Below are 12,889 nucleotides of genomic sequence, written 5' to 3'. Positions count from 1 at the left end.
TGTGGTGACAGTGAGACAACAGGGCTTGAAGAACGCCTTGATTTTGAGCAATATAACGTGTATATCAATGTTTAAATCAAAGAAGTTGTCAAGCATTCGTGGTGTAGCGGTAACATTGGGTCTTCCCATGGCCTAGCTCCGGGTTCGACTCCCGGCGGATGCATTAGTCGAAATACAGTTTGCCTTTTTTGCAAATATTGCATTCGTAAATTGTGATCGAATACCCTTATGTGTGGCTTACTGTACAGGTCCGTCATGGGCGCCTGCATTGATGAGTGGGTTGCCGCGAACGTGTACTGTATCAAACTCGATCAACAAGATCTGGCGGAAGGTAGGCTTGTGACTCCCTCTCTTCCAACTTCTAATACTTATGCCCATTGTTACCTCTTCGAAGTCAGAGCAGCACTAAGGTGTATACCTTTGCCTGTATACATCGTCACTACTTGAGCAGCGTCGAACGATCAAATTGAGATAAGTTCTCGCCTCGAGTTATTCCAGGCCGTCAGGAACGCAGGAACGACATGGGTTGGAACAAGGTGATCAAAATGTCTAGGTTCCTCATGTCCATTTCGAGGCTCACCCCGTATTTGTAGGCTTCCGCACGTGAGAGGCAACTCTTCCATTGTAGGAGAGTCGTCCATATTACTTAGACACCAGCATTGTCCGCAACATCCGCCGCCGCACCGTGGCGTCCGCGCAGCCTTGTACGTCCGTGCGCTCTGTTGATTCTTGAACGGACATAAGCTAACAGTTTCAACGTGGCAACCCGTGTACGCATGACATGGATCAAGCACTTCATCTATGCGTTCTCAGATAGGTTTGGGCCTCTAAAGATTTCCCCGCAGCATGCCGAAGTGGCTGCTGCTGCTACCGACCGCGGAGCCCCGGAGAGCGTCTTATACCCTCTCAGATTGCCAGCGCACATGGCCACGGTACCAATCACACGCGCTCATATCCGGGACTTCGAGGCGGCGTGCACTACCCTCAAGCTCTACGCGGCCCATATGCGTCCCGGATGGGCCAGACCCTCTTCATCCAGCGCGCCAGCACTTCCGCCGCCGCGTGTGTGGAGTTCACATGAGCCATCTTCCGGATTATGAGCAACATTCGGTGCGCATGGTATTGTCTTGCTTCTCTTTCTTCCTTCCGGTACTGACTCCGGAAAACGTCGTATAAAGGATGGATTACTCTGCCCTGGGTAGGACCTTCACTCGCCACGTCCCGCAACTCCCAGCCCAGCCTCAACCATCAGGATGCTCTCCACGTTCTCGCTTGTCTTCTTCGCCGCCACGAGCGTACTTGCTCTCCCCGTGTGCAACGTCGTGCTCCCCACCTCCACCACCTCCAGCAACGTCGCCTCACGCGCCAGCATTAACGACCTGAACCTCTTCCCCGTCTCCCCTCAGCTCTCATACTGGACGACGGATCCATCGCTGCCGAAGCCGTCGCCGCTCTCGGACGCGACCTTCCGGCCACACAACGAGATCACCGCGCTCTCCCATGACTACGTGACCGCACCGGACGGGAAGAAATCGATGAAGGCCCACTACCCCGCGGGTTCCTACACGTTCTCTGGGCCCATCCAGGGCGGGTTCTCGTTCTACGCCCCAGGCCCGGCCAACCTCGACCTCACGACCGCGAAGGAGGCCACGTTCGGGTACGACGTGTACTTCCCGTCCGGCTTCAACTTTGTCAAGGGTGGCAAGCTTCCCGGTCTCTGTGAGTGCGTCACCTTAGCGTACGCTGGATTGGGCACTGACTGCGCTTATTCTCTCGCCCCGCTCGCCCTACCGCCGCTATCTCGGCCCTTAGATGGTGGCGATAGCGACGACGAGGCCATGTCCTGCTCGGGCGGGCGGCGCGACGACGGCTGTTGGTCTTCGCGACTCATGTGGCGCACGGGCGGCGCGGGCGAGCTCTACACCTACCTCCCGCCGGACTACCCGGAGAATGACGCGGTGTGCGACCAGCCGCCGTACTCGACGTGCAACTCGGTGTACGGCGCGTCCGTCGGCCGCGGCTCGTTCTCGTGGAAGACGGGCGGGCGGACGACGATCTCGCAGCGCGTGCGCCTCAACGACGCGGGCAAGGCCAACGGCGAGCTCGAGCTCTTCGCGAACGGGAAGAGCGTCGTGAGCGTCGGCGGGCTCGTGCTCCGCGACTCCTCCGCGGGGCGCATCCGCGGGATGCAGATGCAGACGTTCTTCGGCGGTGCGTGCCCCCTCTCCCACTCCCGCTCCGCGTGTGCACCGGGCGTCGCTTCGTTCCCGGCGCAATCTCCTCGCGCCGTTGTGGGCGCGACGCGCGGGGACCACTTGGATGCGGCGTGCCCGAGGGAAGCAACGCTCCACGCGCGGACGCTCGGTGCCGCGCACGCCCAGAGGACACCGAGGCGCTGGGCAGATGGCCCTCGGTGCCTCCGTCTGCTTCCTTGCCGCGCAGACCGAGCTCGATTCGCTGATCCGCGCTCTCTCCCCGCAGGCTCCGACAGCAGCTGGGCGACGCCGACCGACCAGAACGTGTACTTTTCCGACTTCTCCGTCGCGATCACCGAGACGCTCTGAGCGGCGCGCGCCCGCGTGGTGCCCGCGCGGCTCCGCGTGCGCGGCCGCTCAAAGCGCGGGGGGTGTGGCACGGAGAGCGGAAGTATGGGAGGACGTCGCGAGGACATGCGACGGGGCGCGATGGCGTTGCCCGGGCCCGGGCTCCCCGCGCGTGGTCTACAGATTTATGGGGTGCTTCTGCAGCTCCTCCGCGCGCCGTATGGGCCGTGGTCATCTGCGCAGGCGCGGCGCGCCTTTCCCCCGGTCTTTCTGTCTTTTTCGGTCTCGCTCAGGTCGCGGTCGGGGCTGGCTTCGTATGATTAGGTTCTCTGCGCCGCTATGGTGATACCCCGGTTCCGTGTTTTCACACCGATATGTATCTGTTCTGTTTCGATCTGCGGTCATCTTTGTACGAATGAACGACTTTCATGAAGCAATATAAACGTGTGTTTGTACCATTTAGCTCTCATTGCCGGACTCTCCCACTCACGTCCTTACGCTTGCGATTGGATGAACGTCGGTTTATCTTCGCGCAGTGATCAAAGCAGCTAGGAAAGGCTATTTCGTTGTTCGGCACAGTGCCGTAAACGTCTTTTCCTTCGTGGCGCCTGAGTGCATGTCCTGGACAAGCCGAGATCGTCGACCACGTGAAAGGGGCCGCCTCATGGAGTGGAGCGGGACTGAGAATCTCCTGTTAGGGCTCTTGTTTTGGGGAGCTCAGCTCGAGCACGAGATAGACATGGAAGCGCCAAGAGGCACATACCGTCGGTTCTCTGAATCTTGCTGTCGTGGTCCCTGGAATCTATCAGAAATTTTTGACATGCCACCGCGGAATGGGGAGGAAACGGGCGCCGATCACGCTCATTTCCGACGACCGCAATCCCGACCATCGCTGCCGGCTTCCGCAGTCGAAAATTCAGCTATACTTGGATGTTCTAAGAAACCAAAGACATTCAGAGTCGTCGAGAGTCGAGAGTCCGAATCAAGTTGCAGATCTTTTGAAACCCCACAGGCGCCTATCTTATCTGCCTGCAGACGCTGAGGGTCATCGCGCTTGGCAGCAGGCGCCGCCCGCGCATCTTTCCTCCGCACCACCATCGACATTCTGTAACACGATGTTGCTCTCCAGCAGCATCATTTGGGCCTATCTAGCCCAACCTGACTTCCTTACGCTCGGATGCCGCGCTCGGATGCCAAGGACAGGTTCATGCCACGGTCGTCATCTCTCATCTTGCTTGAAGGCACCTACAGCGACGATGGATGGCCGTGCAATCGCCGGTATCCGTCGTCAACAGTTCCTCAGGCCTCAAATTGTGGGCACGCTCGGCAAGGAGCGAACGCGCTGACAATTTGAATGGTACGTGTTGACATCATCGTGACACTGCCGCCACGCCCGCTGACTGATTACTGTTTTACAGGCTTTCGAGATTTCAGAGTCGAGCAGAGTTTCGTGCTCGACTCGAAGAGCGGTTGTCGTCATCAAGAGCGGCCCTTCGCATCAGTGACTTCATCTGTTTGAGGGCCAACATCAGTTTACGGCGTAAGTACTTTCTAGACGTAAGTCCCAGCTGAAGACCTCCTCCCTATTAAGTTCTGAGCGCAGAAGTTGCCGGGAGCTACTTCCAACACATGAATGTCCGAGCAAAGTAAGCGATGGTACTTGTCACTCGGACTTGCCGTCGTTCATGGAACCCGTGCGTTGTGCTTACTCCATTTAGGCAATGATTTCATATTTCAACGTCGTCGCTGCACAGCTCCGTCATTTGCAACTGTGCCCGTCCGATCTCGGCCATGCACGGTGTGTGTAGTGTCCCCGGTGGTGGAGTTCAGATGTACGTTGGCGCCAGCCCGGGTGTTACGGTCGACTGACCACTCTCTCTTTCAATGCCTTGCGCTTATTCTTTTCGGTGACAGGCGCGTGTAGTGTCACTGTGGGCGTACCTCAGAAAGATAACATCATGCGAGTGGCCGAACACGTTTCTTGTTTCGGCGCAACAAAGCTGATGCCACTGCACCTCGGTATAAAGGGGAAGCACCCTCGACGATGTTTCTTTGCTCGACGCCCCAGTCCTCCCTCCCCACTACGCCTTCTACGACCTCACAGCTGCGCTGTGCTGTTTGCTCTCTCATATTTTCTAGTTTCACGCTCTCTTCACTTACAATATCGCCATGCTTTCCCTCGTCACCCTCGCTCTCGGCCTCGCTGCCACTGTCTCCGCCGTTCCGCTCGGGCCCGGCAACACCACCCTGCACCACGCGCGGGCCGCATCCACGCTTTTCCCCGTCGACCAGGGATCCAAGTCCTGGACGGTATCCAAGGGCCAATCCGGGGCTCTCCCACTGAGCGATGACACATTCCGGCCGTTCAACGAGATCAAGGACCTCACCCACGACTACGTCTCCGCCCCGGACGGCGTGCTCTCGATGGAGGCCGTGTACCCCAAGGGCTCCTTCAAGCCCTCCGCGAGCCCGCGCGGAGGCATCACCTTCTACGCGCCGGGACCCGCGAGCGTCGACCTGACGACTGCCAAGGAGGCCACGCTCTCCTACACCGTCCTCTTCGAGGAAGGCTTCGACTTCAACAAGGGCGGCAAGCTCCCGGGCCTCTGTGGGTGTCTCCCCGTCCGCGCCCGTGCTGATATCAGTGCTGATCAGCCCTTTTCCCCCTCCGTCGCGCAGACGGCGGCAACAGCGACAAGGAGGCGGTCGGGTGCTCGGGCGGCCGGCGCGACACCGGCTGCTTCTCCGCGCGGTTCATGTGGCGGCGGGGGGCGCGGGGGAGCTGTACACGTACCTGCCGCCGGGGATCGACGCGAACACGAAGGTGTGCTCGGTGCCGCCGCAGTCGGAGTGCAACGACGTGTTCGGGCAGTCGGTCGGCCGCGGCGCGTTCTCGTTCACCCCGGGCACGCGCGCGACGATCGGCCAGCGCGTGCGGCTGAACGACGTCGGGCAGGAGAACGGCGAGCTCGAGCTGTTCGTGACGGGAAGAGCATGTTCACCGTCGACGGGCTCGTGCTGTCGACGGCAGACGCGGGCCGCATCCGCGGGATCCAGATGCAGACGTTCTTCGGCGGTGAGTGCGCGCGCGGTCGTGGGGTGTCGGGTTCGAATGCTGAGGGATCTGCGAACTACAGGGAGCGACAGCTCGTGGGCGTCGCCCAAGGAGCAGCACGTCTACTTCAGTGACTTCTCGGTCGCCATTACCGAGGCGCTCTAAAGTCACTGCACCCTGGCCTCGACCGCGTTGAGCATGCTCGAGCTCCAGACATGACCAACGCGACTGACCCGGGCATCGACAAATGGCAGTCCTTCGGCGTAGTAGCTTGAAACCGGGTATTTGGCTCTCGTCTGTGATGATTGAGCGCGGAGTGCTTTCGAGGGGATTACTTCAGAGGATTGATGGATCTTTGGCTGACTGGATTGCCCGTTGTACCCCAAGGCATACTATATAATGACCATGTTTATATTTTAACTGGTGGACATCGAACTCGGTGCAACAGCAAGTGAAGTGCTGCATTGTGAATAGCAAAGTTCCAGACAGGTTTCAAATCTCAGATGTCGCAGTCGATCGAACGACGATGACGTCAAGGCAACGATGGATAGCCCGACCGGACGCCAAACTGAGCTGCGGGGGCCGTTATAAGCCTCGGAAGTGTCCAGTTGCGCAAACGATCCCCCCATTTCTTCTCCCTCCTGTCTCATGGGCCCATGACATGCAATCTACAAACCGATCGTGGAAAATCTTCTCAAGGTCGCAAAAACAAGGTGCCAATATACGCGCATATACACCTGCCTACCAAGACCGAAGAGGGGCTGGGATAGACGTCGGGACGGCGCATCTGCCGATGACGGAGCAGGCCCAACTTGGTCAGGTACGCTGCGTACACCGCTACGCTGGCCATCATCCCAACAAGTACTGCGTCCCGCGAAGCGCTGTCCTCGATCTCGCATCTCCGGTATCTTGTCAAGCTCACAATGGCTGCGTGTCCTCTGCATGTCTTCTCATGTCGAGATAGGCCTCCAAACCTGGTTCTAAACACACTTTGCGCATTACTTGATCCAGGCCCAGACGCGAAATCTCGCCGCAAGCTGTGCCGTGGGCTCCAAAGGCGATCCAGATCAGTCCTGCGCATGCGGATGAGATCTCTTGGCATTGGCACCGTGGAAGTTGGTCAGGGCGCAGTCGATGGGCGAACGGAGGCTAGCGCTCGGAGTGTCCTTCTGGTGCGGCGACTGTGTGTGCGGCCCAGCCGTTGAGTCGAATTTCGCTGCGGGCATGTGCACGACCGGGAGCTCACATTCTGGTTTTCTAGGGTGCACTGGGCTCCAACGAAGAGCACCAAATTTGCTCCGCGGAAACGTCCATGCGCGTAACGCACCCTAGACCCGAAGCGCCTATAGAGGGACCGCCGACAAACGCCCATTTTTGCGACTTTCATGTCCGGACTATTTGAGGTCCCACGTCCGGACTTTCGGCGGTCCTCCAGCACCAGGGCGGTTGCCCGTCCGGACCGTTCGGCAGTCCTCCAGGAGCGCTTTACGGGCGCTAATTCGTGTTTTCGCCGCAAAAAGTCTTCAAACCCCGCGAAAAGCTCATCGCAGCTGCTCAGAGCAAGGTGGCATGGAATGAACAGAGAAATTTGTTGTACTTAGCGGGAATTCTCGACCTGTGCGCAAAAGTGGGCTGTTGAATTCTGATTGACGCCGGGATGATTACTAAATGATGCTTTAAAGCTTTATTGACTCCCTCCAATAAGTGTTTCAACTGAGTAATAGCTTTGAACAAACCCTCCTCCCACTTCCCGCATCGGCGCCTACCTCAGGTCTTACTTGGCTGATGTCCGGGCTTCGGCAGACCCTTCCCGGCCCCTTCAAGGTCATGTCCGGACCTTGCAGCCATCAGTCGGACAGCCTCCGGATGTCGGATGGCGACCGTCCGAGGCCATCAATCGTCCATGTCGCGTCCCAACGCCTCCCCCCTTCAACGCCACTGGCCAGGATGCTCGCGAGTCGGCCCGGTTGTTTTCGCTCCGCGCCGAAGGATATTATGGTGTTTCGGAATAGGAGGCCGGACGGACATCAGATCCCGCGAGCGCGCCGACCTGAGATGCCGCGCTCCGGCCTCGCGCGCACTCATTGGCAGCACGCCTGGAACGGCCGGAGGTGACTTGGAAATGGCGCGGGCGGAGGGCTTGTTTGCTGCCCGTGTCGCTCTTTGACCTCTGCGTGTCACTTATTGTTTAGGGATTAATGAGAAACAGGTCGCAACAACACGACATACGGCAGGAGAACAAAGGCAGCGCTCAGTGGGACAATGGGGCCCGGAAGGAGGAAGGCACCCGATCTGGGTGGTAGCGTGATGGCTCCACTGGACGCCCACAGTGCATAGATATTCGCGCGCGACGCGCCTGCTGCTCCCATCCCCCTCCTCCCTCCCTCCCCTTCTCCATCCCGTTGCTTCTCGGCTTCGTGCCTCTCGCACAGTCGTTCTTTATTCACCACTGTCTTTAACGACCTGGTCAACTCCACTCCGCTCTTCCCGTCCTTCACTCGTTCACAGGACTCCGACACCATGTACGCCTTCAAGACTCTCGTTGCCATCCTGGCCCTTTCTCTCGTTTCCGTTGAGGCTGTTCCCGTTCGCCACCGCCGCCGGGACAGCTGCAGGGCACACTCGAGCAGTGCTGTCCTCGCCACGACTTCGACCGCGTCGGTCACCACCGACGTCTCGTCGGTCACCACTTCCATCGCGGACTCGACGACCTCGGCCTCGGCTTCGATCATCACCTCCAAGTCTTCATCCAAGGCCGCCACTTCCTCCACCCGCAAGGCTTCGAGCACATCTTCCTCCGCGTCGTCGTCTGCGACCGGGTCTTCCAGCAACTCGAGTGGCCTCAGTGGTCTCCTCAAGAAGCTCTTCCCCGTCTCCGACTCCGTCTCCTGGACCACCTCCACTGCCGCTAGCGATGCGCTTTCCCTCAGCGACGCCACGTTCGGTGTGACGAAGCTCATCAAGGCGCTCACGCACACCTACATGAACGCACCCGACGGCAAGATGTCAATGCAGGCGCACTACCCCAAGGGTTCGTACACGTTCGGTCACAGCCCGCAGGGTGGTTTCTCTTTCTACGCCACCGGTCCCTCCGACTTCTCCCTCGCCGACGCCAAGGAGGCGACGCTCTCCTACACCGTCATGTTCGACGAAGGCTTTGACTTCAACAAGGGCGGCAAGCTCCCCGGCCTCTGTGAGCCTCCATTTCATCTCCGAACCGCAGCCCGCGCTAAACCGCTTGTTTTTCCCAGATGGCGGTGACTCTGCCACAGAGGCTGCGTCTTGCTCGGGCGGCCGTCGCGACGACGGCTGCTGGTCCGCCCGGTTCATGTGGCGCACCGGCGGCATGGGCGAGCTCTACACCTACCTCCCGCCGTCGTACTCCGCGAACAAGGCCGTCTGCAACGTCGCCCCTCAGTCCGAGTGCAACTCCGTCTACGGCGCGTCCGTCGGTCGCGGCTCGTTCAACTTCGCCGCCGGCACCCGCGCCCTGATTGGCCAGCGCGTCAAGCTCAACGACGTCGGCCAGGAGAACGGCGAGCTCGAGCTCTTCGTCAACGGCGAGAGCGTCTTTACCGTCCAGGGTCTCGTCTTCCGCGACAAGGAGGAAGGCCGCTTCCAGGGCATCCAGATGCAGACTTTCTTCGGTGGTACGTGCGACTTGCGTTCGACGGTGATGTTGCTGAGCTGACGTCCCCTCACAGGCTCGATGCTTCGTGGGGGTCCCCCAAGGACCAGAACACGTACTTCTCCGACTTCTCCGTCGCCGTCACCGAGAAGTTCTAAGCGTCTCGCGTCGTTTCGCTCTCCATGACGACCCCCACGTCCTTTCCGCATGCTTCTCACGCCTCTTTCCGTTCCGTCACATCCCATCGCTTCCCATCGCATCGCATCGCACATCGCTAGCTCGCTCGCTTTCACAGGTCCACGGTACCTCTCTCACCACACACGCATCCACGCTCCGACTGCACGTCTCGTTTTCCCGCTTCCCCTTCATCTCCGGCTCTCCTCCCCTGCAGGCTTTTCTCCACCCCACATTCGCGCGCGCCCGTGCTCGACGCAGCCCGTCCTCCGCTTTGCTCCCCGTCACCCCGGTTTCGGTTTGCTTTATCTATCTCCACCCGCGTCTCTAGCAGACGCGGCCGACGGGTCGTGAGCGCCGGCGCGCGCAGACGCGCCGCAGGGAGGGACACACGGGACAGGGCGCGCTAAACCACAGTAAACGTATACGTTATACTCCACTTGACTTCCGCCATACGCATCGCTTGTCGCTGTGTATTGTAGCTACTTGGTAGATCGACTTCTGCCATGGCTCAGGGGTTTTTGAGAGCTGTTGTCGAATAAAGACACATTTGCCATTTCTTCACGTTGTCTGCCGGTGTCATGATCAAAGGCTCTGATTCCTGAATGTAGTCAAGTATCGCATTGGTCGAATCGCATAGACTTCGGTGGGGCAAAAAAAAAATTGAAATGCATCCGCCGGGAGTCGAACCCGGAGCTAGGCCATGGGAAGACCCAATGTTACCGCTACACCACGAATGCTACACATGTCTTGCTTGAAGTATCGAGAGAGCTCAACAATAACAAAATACGTAATCCTCTAATCTTCTCGCAACTCCTTTCAATATGCTTCTGCTCTGTTTTAGCTTGCATCCGAAACTCCGAAGCTCGAAGATCAGTGCTCGCGCTCAGCGCTCAGCTCTTCGATGCGTAACCTACTCATGGGGTTAGGGCCAAGCGACGGGCGCCAAATGATGCGACGCGACTCCGGGAGGCGCTGGATCCCATCCACTCCTCCTCCATCTCCTTCATGATCCAGTCCTAGCAGCGCCATTCCCGATCGAAAATGAGTACATATCAATATGAAGAAGCCGAGACGGACCACGAGAGAGCGATTTTCACCCACGCGGACAACCGTCCTGTCAAGTTCTACTTCTGGGGCACGCACCAGGACGAACAAGGCTCCAACTGGGGCCTGGAGGCGGGGCGGCGCGACGCGTTGCGGGCCAAAGTCCTTGTACGTCCCCCCTTCCCTCCCCTCTGAGTTATTTCGTCCGTTCACGCTGCGGGCGCGTCTGGGGCGCACAGGCGAACGGCGGCACGGTCTGCGAACACGCGAAGGACGCGGACACGGTGATCGTGCGGCGTGCCGGGCTGGAGGAGCTCCGCCGCCGATACCGCTCGCTGCCCACGCGGTACGCCGAAGGGCCCGATTTCGTCAAGGAATGCATCAGGAACAAGAAGTACGCGCACCATCCCGTCTTGCCGCGGCCCATGGGCGGGCTACCCTCCCGGGGGTGAGTGTCTCGGCGTGTGGCGCGAGCGGTGGTTGGCATGTGCTGATGGGCCAGTGCAGTGTCAGGCAGCGCATCGAGTTCACGTATCGGGACGAGTGGAACTTGGTCCGGTACCTCGCGGTGCGGATTCCGTACCCAGAGACTGGTGGGCGGATGGGTAACGGGGTATATAACGAGCTCATGGAGGATGCTCGAGTTCCGGTGCGTTGGTGTCTCGTCGTCGCATGCGTCTTGGAGCCTCATCAAGTGTTCAGGACTCGGATTTTGCCTGGGCACTCCGGCATACAGCACACTCGTGGCGAGAGCATTACAAGAACAACCAAAAATGGTTCGATGACATGATCGAGAGCATCGTCGAGAAGAATCCGCCCCCGGCAGACGGCAAAGGCTTGTACGGATACAGTCGGACAGTCACCAAGCGGTCCTATGAGCAACGTATGCGGTCCGACTCCGAGGATGAAGAGGAATACGATCCGCAATTGCGAGCGGGGCCTTCCAAACGACGGCGTCGCCGAGTGTTTGAAGAAGAGGAGGATGAAGAGGAGGATGATGAAGAGGAGGGAGCGGAAGAGGAGTTTCACCTGGAGGACATACGCAACACGCCGCAGGAGGAGGATGAGTTCGAGCCGACGCCAGGCCCCGAAGACGCGGGTCCCTCTCATACTCAGCACTCCCCGCCCATAGTCGCGAAGATGCCCCCTCCCCCAGTCCCCGCGAAGACGTCTCGGAACCCTCCCGCTCCGCGCCCAGCTCGCCGACCCCAGGTGTCACAAATGCCCATGAGTTCCCAGGCGACACTAGTCGGGAACGCGGTCTCGCAAATCCCCCAGCCGAGGACTAGTCAGCCGAAGAAGAAGCGTAAAATTATGAACTATGTTCAAGTACCCGAGGGCATCCCGCACGACCAAGTTCAGTCCGAAGAACCTCCGCGTCGGACGGGCCGAGGAGGTAAGGGCAAGGAGCGCGCTCTGCCTGAGGAAGACTACGAGTTTGAGACAGGCAGGGATCCGGTGGACCAGGACGAGCTCGCTGTGCAGGATCTGCTGGAAGATGTAGTCCTGTCCAGTCAAAGACGCCACTCTCGTGGGCAGAAAGCACAAGATGTCTTCGTGGTCGACTCAGAAGAAGAGTTCGAAGTGAGCTCTCAAGATCTGGAGGCAGACGAAGGGCTTGAGGAGTACGAATTCGTGGCGGATTCCACAGAGTTCGAGACGGCACCCCAGGAACTCAAAGAAGAGAACATTTCTGAAGAGTTCGAAACGGCACCCCAGGAGTTCGAGCTGCGACGTCGTCCGCGGGAAGAAGACGAAGGAGATGAAGATGCGACCGAAGAGGAAGAGACGGACAGCGACGACCAGCGCATGATACAGAACATCGGTCTCCCCAGTCGACCTCGGGGAGGCCCTGTCCGGCGACCCGTCCCCCAGCGGGAGGAGGAGGAAGAGTCGGATGACGACGATGAGAGTTTCGCGGCAAGCCTCAACCTTCTCGGGACTATCTCAACCCCTCCTCTCCGACCCACACCCACCCTCGCGCAGAAGCCTGCCGAGCCTGCGCTCCCCACCCCCTTCGCTGCACGCACACGTCAAGGCCAGCAGCGGCAGCGTGCCGTCGCGCGCATGTCTTCATCGGAGAGCGCCGTCCCTCTCCGTGGCACGACGGCGAGTGTTGTGAAAAAAACGCTAGAACGCGAGGCACTCGAGGCGGAATCATACGTGCCGCCAGCGGGGACGCGTGCCTCCCAGGAGACTAGACGACGAGCCCGAGAAGCGCAGGAAAGGAGTGGACGGGATTTACGGTCTCGCAGGGTACCGCGGTGATACGCACGGATGTCGATGATTTATGACATACACTATCTAGGCAATGGACTTGCGCCCTGTGCACGCTACTTACTCGAGGAACATGCTGCTTTATTGTAGGACAATTGTAATTACTTCTCGATCGGTCTGTGAGTCTCTGATCCCGCGCACTCACCATTGTGCACCAAATTGGAG

At 59.2% G+C, this 12,889-nt stretch overlaps 4 protein-coding genes and 2 non-coding genes across 6 annotated transcripts; 5 read left to right on the top strand and 1 right to left on the bottom strand.

Moving 5' to 3' along the window:
• Window positions 1-92: 92 nt before the first annotated feature.
• Window positions 93-163, top strand: BXZ73DRAFT_t185. Its single transcript has one exon. It is a non-coding gene; the product is annotated as a tRNA-Gly (tRNA).
• Window positions 164-1,253: 1,090 nt separating this feature from the next.
• BXZ73DRAFT_92800 (uncharacterized protein) lies at window positions 1,254-2,564 on the top strand (the record flags this gene model as incomplete). The annotated part of the gene is made up of 4 exons (XM_048026483.1): window positions 1,254-1,352; window positions 1,407-1,719; window positions 1,813-2,211; window positions 2,482-2,564. The coding sequence occupies 4 exons, from the start codon at window positions 1,254-1,256 to the stop codon at window positions 2,562-2,564; spliced, it is 894 nt and encodes a 297-aa protein (XP_047872607.1).
• Window positions 2,565-4,712: 2,148 nt separating this feature from the next.
• Window positions 4,713-5,763, top strand: BXZ73DRAFT_81656 (uncharacterized protein; the record flags this gene model as incomplete). The annotated part of the gene is made up of 4 exons (XM_048023544.1): window positions 4,713-5,155; window positions 5,223-5,539; window positions 5,575-5,619; window positions 5,681-5,763. The coding sequence occupies 4 exons, from the start codon at window positions 4,713-4,715 to the stop codon at window positions 5,761-5,763; spliced, it is 888 nt and encodes a 295-aa protein (XP_047872606.1).
• Window positions 5,764-8,118: 2,355 nt separating this feature from the next.
• BXZ73DRAFT_92799 (uncharacterized protein) lies at window positions 8,119-9,384 on the top strand (the record flags this gene model as incomplete). The annotated part of the gene is made up of 3 exons (XM_048026482.1): window positions 8,119-8,791; window positions 8,850-9,252; window positions 9,303-9,384. The coding sequence occupies 3 exons, from the start codon at window positions 8,119-8,121 to the stop codon at window positions 9,382-9,384; spliced, it is 1,158 nt and encodes a 385-aa protein (XP_047872605.1).
• Window positions 9,385-10,069: 685 nt separating this feature from the next.
• BXZ73DRAFT_t184 lies at window positions 10,070-10,140 on the bottom strand. Its single transcript has one exon. It is a non-coding gene; the product is annotated as a tRNA-Gly (tRNA).
• A 549-nt stretch (window positions 10,141-10,689) lies between these two features.
• Window positions 10,690-11,260, top strand: BXZ73DRAFT_6993 (uncharacterized protein; the record flags this gene model as incomplete). The annotated part of the gene is made up of 3 exons (XM_048021780.1): window positions 10,690-10,895; window positions 10,955-11,090; window positions 11,150-11,260. Coding segments are annotated over 3 exons (453 nt in total), but the record flags the coding sequence as incomplete, so codon positions are not given.
• Between the last annotated feature and the right edge of the window lie 1,629 nt (window positions 11,261-12,889).

The sequence above is a fragment of the Epithele typhae genome (assembly GCF_022376455.1).
Source record: "Epithele typhae strain CBS 203.58 chromosome Unknown BXZ73scaffold_86, whole genome shotgun sequence".
Lineage (NCBI taxonomy): Eukaryota > Fungi > Basidiomycota > Agaricomycetes > Polyporales > Epitheliaceae > Epithele > Epithele typhae.
The sequence above is the reverse complement of the archived record's forward strand: the minus strand, read 5'-3'. Positions and strand labels throughout refer to the sequence as shown.